Source organism: Olea europaea, chromosome 4 (assembly GCF_002742605.1).
Source record: "Olea europaea var. sylvestris chromosome 4, O_europaea_v1, whole genome shotgun sequence".
Taxonomy (NCBI): Eukaryota; Viridiplantae; Streptophyta; class Magnoliopsida; order Lamiales; family Oleaceae; genus Olea; species Olea europaea.
In genome coordinates this window covers 20,196,982-20,210,302 of record NC_036240.1, presented here as the reverse complement: position 1 = coordinate 20,210,302, position 13,321 = coordinate 20,196,982, and the positions used below count along the sequence as shown (strand labels likewise).

Sequence of the window (13,321 nt, the reverse complement as noted above, 5' to 3'; positions counted from 1 at the left end):
CTTGTCTTTACTCCCGCATTTGCCGCTGACTTGTAATTCTTCGGTCCTATGCCTTGCCTAGCCTAGACGCAGCCCTTCGTCCCCCCCGTCTCACCACGAAATAAGACTCGACTGACTCTTCTCAGTCACTTCACATCTAATCACAGCGTAGGATTTCCTCCAAGCTCTTGTCCTTTTCTGCTTTGGTCCAATACACTGTAGAAACAGCACCTAATCCTAGTCCTTATATGTCCCCAGATCACTCTCTCCAGTTCAAAATATCCTTCCATCAGCAAAGAGAGAGACAGAGACACAGAGGCATGGATTTTCATCTTAACTGGACTTACTTAATCCAAGAAAAGGTCAGATAAACTGCTCACTCTCTTTACTTCTTTTCTTTGTACCATGTCATTAATCACTTCTTGGCAAGAATAATTTAGGTGGGCATTTTGTGTTTTGTTGAAACGTACAGGGTATGGATGAGATGAGGCAATCTTTACTGCTGACTATGGAACTGGAAGACACAAGACTAAAGGCACAAGAAGAGATCAAAGCAAGAGATTGTCAAATAGCCCAACTAAAAGATATGCTTAGTAAAGCCATCAAAGAAAGGGATGAAGCACAAAATAAGTGCCAAAATATGTTGTTTGAGAAGCTTTTGCTTCAACAACAATCAGCTCCACATTCTGGGATTTCAAGCATTGAAGATGATCACCCCAGAAGAGGAATTGACTCCAACAATGGTTTTTCTTCATCAGATTGTGAAGAGAGTATTGTTTCATCACCACTCCAATTGCCACCACAGCTTCCGGCAGAACCCGAACTGGAGTTACCAATAGTGATTGATAGGCCATTGCCGGAAAAAGGCAAGCTTTTGCAAGCAGTAATGAAATCAGGGCCACTCCTACGGAACCTTCTCCTAGCTGGTCCTCTTCCGCAGTGGCGCCACCCTCCACCACCACTTGACACCTATCAGATTCCACCGCCACCTGTAATAGTTCCACCACAACCTCTAGCACCACCAGCAATGCCCACTCATTTCATCAATGAAGACTCATTGCACAACATCATACCGACCAGCAACGACGTTAACAAGATAAACAAGAAAAGAACACTGTCTGATCAGAGCTCTGATTCATATATTGACTTGAAGTACCAAAAGGTTTTCCTCCAATGACCACTAAGAAACATGGTTATATTTAGTACTCCTATCATTTTTACTAGTATATGAGAATGATATTGCAATCGCACTATGCAACTGATTTTGCATTTGTACAGTAGTTGGAATTAGGAGGTGAAGATCCAAAATTGACAATGTGAGACTTGTTCTATGCTTTTTTCGCCAAAATTGCAGTTTCTCTTTCTTCGAAGTCTTATTTTTCTGCTTATCATTTTCTTCCTAGCATCTACCTTGTGGAAGAGGGTATATTTCTTTAACGATCACGCTCTCATTGGACCTTATTAGAACTTCGTTTTACAAGCCGATTTTAAGAGTAAATTTTACATGGAATTTACTGAATGTACAGCATTTGCTGTACTGTAGCGTTTACAGCCCTCACCCAAGAGTGGGGTCCGCAACCCCAACCGATGCATGTGTATGTGAACGATGTTGTACACATAGCATGTTTCATTTTAGGTTATATTTGATTCAACATGAAATGAAATGTTGGACCAATTTGTGTAGTCAATAGATAAGGAGGGAAAGCCCCCGGGACATAGTCTAGTGGTACAAAGGATAAAAGTGAGGTTATCTCACGTCTTGCTGACATTCGCAGTGACAGTCACAGTGTAAGGGTTCGATTCCTGAAATATAAAATTAGACTTCTTATAGGCGCAGTGTACAGACAACTCTTATTTCCTGTTCTATTGGGATATATCCCACATTTTACCTTCTCGCAAAATTCTAGAGACAGGACGATAGGAGTTCTCAAAGTTGGGTTCAACTATTTTATTTTTTTATTTTTTTTCTTTCTAAGATAAGGAGGGAAGATGGAAACGGGCAACAACCGTAAGGTGGGAAAAGACAGACATGTCGGGTTGAGTGGGTACCCACAAATCAGAATCGGGATCTACTAATACAACTTTTTCTCATTATTTTAGCTTGATATGATGTTTCTGAAATCATTTAACGTTCTTTATAATTATGTCTCTTTTCTCATCTTTTTTTACACAGCTTGTGTAATTTGGTATCCAATCTGCACCTTAAATTATTATATGCTTAAAGCTAGGATATCAAATTATTGACGGAGTTGTTGGTGAAATATCAAGTGCGAATCTTAAAAATAAATCTTAAGATAGAAACTGCTGTCGAACACTGCATTTCATATCAAAGATTTGTGACCAGTTTTATCATTTTCTAACATATATTAAAGCACCCGTGCTTACAAAGTGACAGCCCGTGAAATAAAACTTTCCTTTATATATTTCAAAGTCAAATAAGAAGAAAATATTAATCAACCACCAATTTCTTTTTTGAGTCATACAATGTTTGTACACGAGGAAATGCACTTTGTGTGTAGTCCAATGCCTTAGAAAAGCATTTTTCATGGCAAAAGCCCACTGAATAATCAGACTTGAATGTACAATGATTCGCTTTCACATTCTAATCTCAAAATTGCTCTTTAATGGCATACAACAAACATTATGTAGTAGAAAAAAGTTGGCCACCAAATGACAATAGGCGGCAACGGTTAGAAGACATAATTGACTCAATAGGGGTACATAATTTTCAATACAATTTGACAAAATTTGCAGCATATTAGAATGTCTATACCAGTAATTTTGACACCCATAGCCAATCCGGCTAGGGAATATCACACTCGGAGAGAACCAACTTACACAAGTGAACGACATTAATCTGCACAATGGATGCCGTTTCTTGAAATTATAGACAGAAAATTTTCTTCTCAATCATCCTCATTTTCATCTTGATTGTCTCGTTGATTGTGCTTCTGAGCAGTATACATCTCCGCGATCTAAACAAGCAACAGAGCTCAGACCAACCATCATGTCAACACATGGAACAAGTAATCAAAGCTGTGAAAAAACTGAACCAAGAATGGCAATAGTTCTTACCATATCCGATGATGATGCCTCCTCAGGATTCTTATCTTCTCGGACACGAAGTAACCGTGGAAATCGCAGTGAAATTCCCTTTATATAAGATTAAGGCATGTGAACTATTCAATTAACATTAATGAAAAAGAAAACCAGCAATAAACTGCCAATATAAGAACTCTTAGTTTGTGGTGTTCATAAGTGAACGCCCATGAACACAGAAAAATGAATAACATTTCAAATAGAGGGAGTGAGTGCAGAACCGAAAAAATGACTAGAATATATGGCCTCGAGAGCTGACACCCAAAAAATACTTGATAACAAATGCAAGAAAACAATTCAAGGTTTTCTTGAGCAGACACGTGAAATGCACTCAAATGTACGGTGGGAAAAGAGCAAATGCACCTTATCAGGATCCACAATTCCAATAGCAGCACGATGAACTGGGCTGATAGTCAGATCTGCAGATTTAACCTCCCAAACCTAAAAGAGAATCAACTGAGTGATTACCTCATTGAGAGAACCAAATATTCTACAAAATGAGGTTAGGATTAAAGTACTACATTTCCAAGAGGATTAAGAAAGAAAAAGTGTTAACAAGCAAGATAATGAACAGCAGAAAAAATATGCTAATAAATGCTTGGCTCGTTCGGAAACAAAATTTCACATTTTTCTCCAGAGACGCGTGATTTATAAAGGTCTTTTATTCCTCCATCAATACAAGCTGAGGTTGGGTTACCCATTCTAGATCCTGTCTTAATACAGCTAAGTATGCCAATCAAATCTTCTTGAGTATAATATGTTTCACATCTCCATTTACCACATCACTATCCTCAAATCATCGATTCTCAAACGGTACTTCGCATGATTTTTGGCTGACAATTTTATAAAAGGATAGAAGTTTTCTGGAATCTCTGGCGATTCTCCTAGTTAGAACGATCTTATCTTATTCTCAACAGGTTCCTAATTTATTGTCCATATATGTCTTCAAGCAAACAAATATTTAGCTGCTATTTGAGGCTATTAACCATGCCATCTGCATTCCATGTATGTGATAAGAAACTTCAGAATGAAGTGAAGAATTCTATTAATCAGCAAAATGCATGATTACAGGAATTGAAACCAGACTGCTTTACTCCTCAAATTGCCTGCATATCTCCTACCTTTAGCCCCCTATTTATAACCCGTTTCTAACAAACTTATTCCCCTCCCCACATGCTCCAAAACAGAATTTAGTTTAACCTTCTTTCCAGATGGTTCTCCCCCCTTCTTGAGTCTTTTAGAATAGGTGAAGGGGACGGGAGGCCTAACACTACCCCCGGTTTCCAAACACCCCTTGTCCTCAAGTTGGAAGTCGGGGAAGTGTTGTAAGATAAGAGTCCACTGATTCCAAAGATGCATCTGCCGCAGGCAAGTTTTTCCACTATACTAGTACTTCCTTCCCTGGAGGTTGAATCGGAGGTGCTTGACGTATGCCCAAAATTTGCTCTGGTTCTACAACCCATTCCAAGTCAGCAGTGAGTTGCTGAGGAAGCAATTGATTTACTGTGTTAGATCCCAAGGCCTTCTTCAATTGTGATACATGAAAAACCGGATGTATTGGGGCGCTGGAAGGCAAGTCTAGATGGTAGGCTACTGGTCCTATGCATTTCAGCACTTCAAACAGGCCAAAGTATTTAGGCCCTAGCTTCTCATTAGGTCGTTTTGCCAAAGAACGAAGGCGATATGGACGTAAATTGACATAGACTAAATCCCCTTCAGCATATTAGACATCCCTTCGATGTTGGTCCGCTGTTAACTTCATCTTATCTTGGGCATGACTGAGATGAGCCTTCAGGTCATCCAACATTCGATCCCTCTCCCGCAACTGCTGTTCAAGGATTGGCTGCCATAACGAATTAGAGGCAGGGGGTCCCTTCCATAAACTGCTCGAAATGGAGTTGTGTTTGTAGAGGCATGAAATGTCGTGTTATATCAATATTCAGCCCAAGGGACCCAAGTGGACCAGCCTTTAGGTTTGTCATAGGAAAAACACCGGAGAAATGTTTCAAGGCACCTATTAATAACTTCAGTCTGTCCATCCGTTTGAGGGTGGTAGGTTGTGCTCCGGCGTAGAGATGTTCCCTGCATAGGAAAAATCTCTGTCCAAAAATGGCTCAGGAAGACCTTGTCCCGGTTAGAGATGATGGAATTAGGAACACCATGAAGCCGTATGATTTCTTTAACAATGAGGGCTGCTACTCCTGGGGTTGTGAACGGATGCTTCAGTGGTAGGAAGTGGGCATATTTGCTCAGTCGATCGACCACAAGCAGCAAGGCATTGTATCCGCCAGATGTGGGAAGGCCTTCAACAAAATCCATGGAAATATCTTCTCATATTTCACTGGGTATTGGTAACGCTGCAGGAGTCCGGCTGGAGAAAGGGCAAGAAACTTGTTTTGCTGACAAACCGCACATTCTTCCACAAACTTTTGGATGTCTTTCTTCATCCCTTTCCAGTAGAGGTTGCCGGCTAGTCTTTTGTAGGACCGCAAGAACCCAGAGTGTACCCCCCTGGTGCTGCTATGGAATTCCTTCAAGATAGAAGGAATTAGGGAAGAAGTTCAAGGAATGACGAGGCGACCTTTGAATAGTAACCTGCCTTGCTCGACTGAATATCTGGGGTAAGCATCTGGGTCCTCTTGTAGAGCCTTCATAATCTTTGAGAGCAACGGGTCATTTTTTACCTGATTGCTTATCAACTGGACATCAATCACCTGAGGAATTGTGATGGTAGCTAGTTCAACTGTGCTGGGAACTCGTAACAAGGCATCTGCGGCTCTGTTTTCCCTCCCCAATCGATAGTGTATCTCGAACTCATATCCTAGTTGTTTGGTTACCCATTTCTGAAATTCTAGCGAGAGGACTCTTTGCTCAAGGAGGAATCTTAAGCTGCACTAATCGGTGTAGACTATGAATTTTCTTCCCAGGAGATAATGTCTCCATTTTTGGATAGCGAGCACAATTGCCATCAACTCCCTTTCTTGGACAGATTTGTGTTGTGACTTGGCAGACAACACTTGACTGTAATATGCGATAGGCCGCTGATCTTGCATGAGTACTGCTCCCAACCCGTGAACTGATTCATCTGCTTCGATGATGAAGGGCTTAAAGAAATCTGGAAAAGGCGACGGGGACATGTCATAGCCGATTTTAGTTTTTTGGAACGCTGTTTCTGCCTCTTCATTCCATCTAAATGCGTCCTTAAGTTGTTGGGTTAGTGGCCAAGATATTGCCCCATAACCCGCCACAAATCTCCTGTAGTAGTCAGTCAAGCCCAAGAAGCCCCTTAATTCTCTAAGGTTGCTGGGGGTAGGCCAATGCACCATTGCTTCTATTTTGTTTGGGTCGGCCGACACTAAGTGGCCTAAGTATTCTATCTATGATTGGACGAAGATACATTTCTTCGCGTTAGCATACAGCTGATGGGCGGCTAAAGAGGTAAAGATTGTCTCCAAGTGTTGCTCATGTGTAGGGAGATCTTTACTGTAGACTAAAATGTCGTCAAAGAAGACTAGCACAAATTTCCTTAAATACGTCCTAAAAAGTTGCCGGTGCGTTAGAGAGACCAAAGGACATGATAAGGAACTCATAATGTCCCTCATGCGTCCGAAACGCAGTCTTATGGACATCTTCCTTTCTTACTCTGATTTGGTGATATCCAAGTTTAGAGAATACGATGGCTTTATGAAGCTCATCCAATAACTCGTCGATCACGAGAATCGAGAACTTGTCCGGAACTGTCACTTTATTCAATGCTCTGTAATCTACACAAAACCCCCAACTACCATCTTTTTTCTTGACTAGTATTGGACTAGAGAAACGGCTGACACTACGCTGAATAATCCCTACTTTTAACATCTCTCGAACCAGCCGTTCAATCTCGTTTTTCTGAATGTGGGGGTATCGAAAAGGCCTGACACTAATTGGCTCGATCCCCTCCTTTAATGGAATGGAGTGATCTGTGGCTCGGTGGGATGGTAACCCTTGTGGCTCTTTAAATACCAGCTGGTGTTTCTGTAATAATGTCTGCACTCACTTTGGCAACTCCACACTGCTTTTCATCCCAACGGATGGCTCGTCATACTCTACCCAGACTCCCTGCCCTTCGTTTTGTAATGCTTTCACTATGGCCCTTAATGAAACCCAAGATTTATTAAGTCTTGGATCCCCTTTTAACGTCAACAAAGTCTCGCCCATTCGAAACCTCATAGTGAGAAGTTTCCAATTCACTTCCATATTACCCAGACTTCCCAGCCATTGCATCCCAAGTACCACGTCTGTACTCCCTAATTCCAAAGCAAGAGATCTTCAACTATAGTCAAACCCTGTAATTCCAAAACCACACCCTTACAAATACCCATTCCTTTCACCGACTTGCCCATTCCCAAAGCCAACCCATAATTTGTTGTTGCTGTGGTTGAAATTTCTAGCTTCTGGACAACATCTACTCATATAAAATTGTGGGTTGCTCCACAGTTGATTAGCGCTGTTACTGTACTCGAGCCTACCTTCCCTTTCAATTTCATGGTGCTGGAGGTAGTTAGCCCAACCACCGAATTTAATGATAGTTCTACCTTGTCTACCACTTCGAAAGGTTGTGCCGACTCTAAATCATCAATTGCTTCTTCGTTATCCTCCCCTTCAACTAGCAGAACCCGTAGCTCGCGATTCTTGCACTGGTGTCCCACAGTAAATTTCTCATCACACCGGAAACAAAGCCCTTTGTCGCGTCTCATCTACCATTCCACATCCGACATACGCCTGGTTGGACGTTCTCGCCAGTCGCCGACCGGCTTCTCTTTCACTGTGACCGTTTTGATAGGGAACGTCGTCTCTAGCTTCCAGTGATTTAGGAGTAATTTGGAGGTTCTGCGGGCTGCTAATTCCCTCGTTTCTTTGATTATGGAGTTACGGTCTTCCACCTTTTGGGCCAACTCCATAATTTGGCCCACTCCTTTTGGGCTCAGTATCCTGATTTCGGCCAGTATCTCTAGCTTGGGTCCATTAACAAAAGTGCTTTCCAAGACTTCATCTAGTATCTCCTTCAGTGGTGCAGCCAAGACTTCGAACTCCCGCCGAAACTCAGCCACCGTGTCTCTTTGTTTGATTGCCAGAAACCTTTCACAAATACTTCCCTCCCGCATTGGCCTGAAACGCAGCAATAGCTGCTGTCTGAACTGCCGCCAATTTTGAAACGGAGCTCGAGCCTCCGTCCATTAAAGCCAGGAAAGTGCATCACCTTCGAGGCTCACCCCTATCGCCCCCATTTTTTCCTACTCGGTTAATCCATTAATGTCGAAATATCTTTCTGCAATGAATAACCACCTGTCCAAGTCTGCTCCGCTAAAGATGGGCATCTCGAGTTTATCAACGCTTTGCCAATTCTCACCCCTGTCTAAACTTCCACTGGAACTCACCTCGCTCGTCCCCTCTAGCCATTTGCCATGATCCAAGCTGTGTTGTTCGCCCCTGATTGCCGGAGGGTTACTTAGAGGCAGTGATACTTCAGTAACATTGCTGGATCCGTCCTCTATATTTCTGCCTTTTCCAGCTTTTGGATTTGCAGTACCATGGCCATGCTTTGGGTTAACTGTTCTACTGATTTTGCTAAACTTGGAAGCTGCCACATCTCGATCTTCAATTCTTCGATTTCTTTCTCCATTGCTTCTACCCTGCCATCAGTTCTCTTTTGGGCCATCAGGATTTTGGTGCTCTGATTCCAATTTGATAAGAAACTTACGGAATGAAATGAAGAATTCTATTAATCAGCAAAATGCAAGATTACAAGAATTGAAACCAGACTACTTTACTCCTCAAATTGCCGGCCTATCTCCTACCTTTAGCCCCCTATTTATAACCCGTTTCCTCCCCCCGTGCTCCTAAACAGAATTTCGTTAACCTTCTTTCTAGATGGTTCTCCGCCCTTCTCGAGTCTTCTAGAATAGGTGAAGTGGACGGGAGGCCATGTTTGATTAAAAGACAAGAAGCAAAGAGCCAATCAACTAGCTTTACAATATGCGCTTAATAGGATAACTAAAGGGCAAGAACACCAGAGAAGCTGCATTATGGGACACCAAACGATATTTAGCAGCAAATTGGTTTTAGAATGAGTTGACATGGGCTAAAGAGGTATTCTACACTCAACTAACAATGATGCATGATGACCCCCACAAATGCGTGAGAGAGAAAGCCGCACGCAGGGGTTGGGGGGGTTCATATCTCAACAGACCAGAATAGAAGGGAAAAATCCAAAATTTGATGCCTAGGCACAAAGTGAAAACATTATATAGGGCAACAATAAAATGAATAACTGCAGCAAATGCTTGTTAAAAACGTTATATACCAACGGGAGAATTAAAAACTTGTAAAGGAAAATGAAGCAAAGATAAAGTAAACTCACATGAGAAGACCAAAATGGATAGAGCAGTAGAAAAACAAGATAACATCTTAGATTTATGACATAGAAACAGACTTGTTCCTACCTCAATGGGTTCAAACCATACATCTGGAGTGATTGAATCAGAATACCTGTAATATGACTGGACAAGACAAGTATTTTAGAAAAGGTGCAGTCCCATTTAAAACCCCTTATAAAGGGCACATCTATCCCAAAGTAAGAAGCACAGATTTCAATTCAACCTTTGGCTTGGGAATAACTTTAGAGCGAAGGCTGGCAGAACGTTCTTCAAGCATTGCTTCTGAAAATCCAGTACCTACAGAGAGTCACAAGAATCTAGAGCTCTAAGACTGAGGATATGAGTACTGAATTCTTTTATAGCCATCAAATGGCACTGATAAGTTGTCTGTCATGAATATAGAAAGATCATTATATGTTCTCTCCCGTAAAGGTAGAAGATATGTTGGCATTACAGCTCAGTGAAAGAAGTAAATAGCCTACCAATTTTACAAATGCTTTGAAATTCCTCTTTGGAAGTATCGTAACAACCAAGCAGAAAGGCACCATACACACCTACAAATAAAACATTCATTAGCCATGTTATTCAGAAGAAAACTAAAAAACGTTCTCAAAATTAAACGATTTGCACTAAATAAATCCACTGTTTACTAGGAAACAGAGAGGATCAACAAACTTCAATTAGAAGAGAACAGGGTCATAAAAAGTCCAAAGGAAAACAGCTGCTCCATGCATCTAACCCCATAGATGGTTGATATGGACTCAATAGGGAAGAGATTTTGGTAGCCTTACCAGTGCGTTTTCCCCGTCCATGGAAAGCACCAATTGGTACCAAATCCAGAGAGTCACCAATACTGCAGAGCATAAAAGATCGAGTAAAGTTCATTAAGCTTAAGAGGACATATTCCTTTGAAGTGGTAAGTCGTTGCACTAACCTATCCATGTAATCCTTTTTCAGTTTTAACCAATTATTAGACCGTTTCGACGGCTCATACGTAGCATCTTTATTCAAAGTCTTGATGATCAACCCCTCGCAACTGCCATATACAACGAGGCAAAGACATAAAACACGAGGGAAAAATGTTTACTGGTAGTCAAGTAGTTCTGTAAAACAGAAGCGGTTAAGTCATCCAAAAGCATGAAACAGCTTTAGCTTACTCAAAGAACTTTTTCCGTAGTAAACTGAAATAGATCCACAATTGATGAATGATATACTCTATTGAAAGTTCGAAAGTTTCAATCGTTTTAGCACTCATATGCCATGGCCTTGTGCTCATAAATAGGACAAACGCCCCAGGTTTCGATTATTAATATGCATCACAAGACCAAAAGCCCTGCTTGAAATGAAATTTATGGTTCCACCGTGGTCCACCCTTAATAATTAACATGGACCAATCACAGATTATCATAACAACATCCAAATCCTTTTTGCACATCTCCACCAACCTTAAAAAGATATACATGCAAGTTTACTTGAACATTGTGCTTAGTTGATTGTATTCAATTCTAAAAACTAGCTGCATTTAAGTTCTCTATTTGTTCGATTTCAGTCTGCTTTCACACAATGAGCTAAGGGTCTAGTGGCAAGGTTAGCTATAGAGAGATCCACTTTTCTATGCTTTTAGGAGGGAAGAAACAAAAATGAATGGAAATATGTAAATGATCCAAGCAGACCGAATTTGGAATAACACCCTCAAAATCGAAAACTGAAAATGAAATCGAAACTGAAACGCAAGCCAAACAGACCCTTATTTTCAATGAAATGGAAAAAATATACCAAATTCATATATGCATTGCAAAAAAAAATATATATATATATATAAATAAATAAACTAGGGACGAGCAGACTTCAGCTTGAATACATTGAAGAAGGAAGAAAGTTTAGATGTTTTAAAATTAAAAAAAATGCATTGGTAAAAAAAGCAGAAGTTTTTGCGTAAAATGTTCCTTAACATATATTATATTATTTTATGTATTTAACCAATTATTCTTTTATATTTTCATTAGCTTCCCAAAAGATTTTAAATAACATTACTATCTTATATATTTAACAAAAAATAGAAGCCCCATTTGGCCCCCATTTTTTTCAAATTTTTTTTTTTTTTTTTTTTTTTTTTTTTTTTTTTTTTTTTTTTTTTTTTTTTTTTTTTTTTTTTATTTTTTTTTTTTTTTTTTTTTTTTTTTTTTTTTTTTTTTTTTAAGAATGTGTGGTTGAAAAAGAATGAATAGTTTTCAATTTACGTATAATATTATTTTATGGAAGATTGTGTGGTGCAAAATAAGAGAGATGAAAAAAAATAAAGTGAATAGGGGCTAAACGGAGGCTTAATTTAGCATTGGCTCGAGTCAGGGATGGGGAATTTTATTATTTAAGTGATGTTATTAATATATTGAACATTCATTTGTCGAAGTTTTACTGTATTTCCTAAATGTGTGCTTTGCACTCCTATAATAGAAATCTTCTGCCCCAAGCGAAAATTAAAACGAAAAAGAAAGAAAAAACACAACATAGATATCTCCAGTTCTGTCAACAAAACAAGCATGATATCAGCTTAGATTAAAATTGTATCCACTGTATTGAAGAAAACGTAGGTCCCAGGACAAGAACTTTAATTCATTACGTATGCACACCAAACATCACTGCCAGGAGAACAAAAATAATAATAATGATCAGTTGCAGCAATATTAGCAACAGGATGAGAAGTGGAGATATGTAAAAGTTTGCTTTCCAGGTCACGAGCAAAGCAGTAATTAGCATTATATTTAAAACATCGGGAATTTGTGAAAATAGTAAAAATCACCTAGAATCAACTGAATCTTCAAGAAACTTTTGTATTTCCTCGAGATCATTTGATGTTATAGCAGTTGCAAACTGGAGGAAACTGCATTCTTCATCAAAAGACTTGTAAAGATGCTGCAAAAACCACATGCTCAAGAGGTGAATATCATATGCAAAGAGAATAAAATAGATAATGATCAATAATCAGAGTCCAAACTTGAAAGCCAAAAGCAAACACAACATAGACGCTTACTAAACTAGTACGGAACTGATTTCACTACTTCGTGATAGATTGCGAACCAAGAGTAAAGTTAAGGTTTATAATATAAAAGCAAAAGATCATTTACGGATATCAACATACAAATGTTACTATGAGAAAGCTAGATAAAAGATCATGGGAAGATATATGAGAGTAACATAAGTAATTTTCCTCTAGAATCACCCAGGATAACAATTCAGATATCACACAATAAACCAAATTAAAGAACAGAGATTCAAGGACCAAGCGTATAGTAAGTGAAACACGTTCAGCATTTATGAAGTAAATCCCAGGATTCTGAAAGTCGTGGAAATGATGCTGAAGATTCTTAGTTGAATAGTTGGAACCCGAGGAATATTGAGGACTAAACAAGACAAACCAAATAGAATGGCCAAAGAACATAAAAGATCTTAATCATTTAAAATAAATATATAGGCATAAAGCCAATGATTTGTGAACCATATAATCAACACATGAACATGGCCTTTTCACCGTCAACTAAGAAGGAAGAAAATATTTTAGAAATTTTCAAATAGCTAAGCTACAGGACATTGTACCTCTCTACGAACGTCAAGTTGCTCTTGTAGAAGTTGTTGTCCATTGAGATACAAGATATCAAAAGCAAATACGCAAACATTAACTTTGATTTCGCTCATGACAACATTTTTACGGGCACGCGTACTGAGTACCTGCCATTGACATGTTAGGAAAGTGTGTCACTTCATAAGATACTTACCATGTCATCAAAATTGACAGAACAAATGATGTTCTACACAGCATAAACAATAAC

General features: G+C 39.4%; 2 protein-coding genes across 2 annotated transcripts in view; one reads left to right on the top strand and one right to left on the bottom strand.

Annotated features, from left to right (window-relative positions):
- The first annotated feature begins 43 nt into the window (after nucleotides 1–43).
- On the top strand, nucleotides 44–1,349 carry LOC111393965. The gene is made up of 2 exons (XM_023019758.1): nucleotides 44–341; nucleotides 452–1,349. Exons 1-2 carry the CDS (start codon nucleotides 228–230, stop codon nucleotides 1,154–1,156), a joined length of 819 nt encoding a protein of 272 aa, XP_022875526.1. The 5' UTR covers nucleotides 44–227; the 3' UTR covers nucleotides 1,157–1,349.
- Nucleotides 1,350–2,507: 1,158 nt separating this feature from the next.
- LOC111393964 (DNA ligase 1-like) overlaps nucleotides 2,508–13,321 on the bottom strand; it is a 31,504-nt gene continuing 20,690 nt past the window's right edge. Inside the window, exons 8-17 of the mRNA XM_023019757.1 lie at nucleotides 13,089–13,220; nucleotides 12,295–12,407; nucleotides 10,429–10,530; nucleotides 10,286–10,347; nucleotides 9,977–10,048; nucleotides 9,718–9,791; nucleotides 9,561–9,617; nucleotides 3,442–3,519; nucleotides 3,055–3,132; nucleotides 2,508–2,954 (exon numbers count right to left, since the gene is read on the bottom strand). Coding sequence (XP_022875525.1) covers nucleotides 2,886–2,954; nucleotides 3,055–3,132; nucleotides 3,442–3,519; nucleotides 9,561–9,617; nucleotides 9,718–9,791; nucleotides 9,977–10,048; nucleotides 10,286–10,347; nucleotides 10,429–10,530; nucleotides 12,295–12,407; nucleotides 13,089–13,220 — 837 coding nt within the window. The 3' untranslated portion in view covers nucleotides 2,508–2,885. The remainder of the gene's footprint in view (nucleotides 2,955–3,054; nucleotides 3,133–3,441; nucleotides 3,520–9,560; nucleotides 9,618–9,717; nucleotides 9,792–9,976; nucleotides 10,049–10,285; nucleotides 10,348–10,428; nucleotides 10,531–12,294; nucleotides 12,408–13,088; nucleotides 13,221–13,321) is intronic.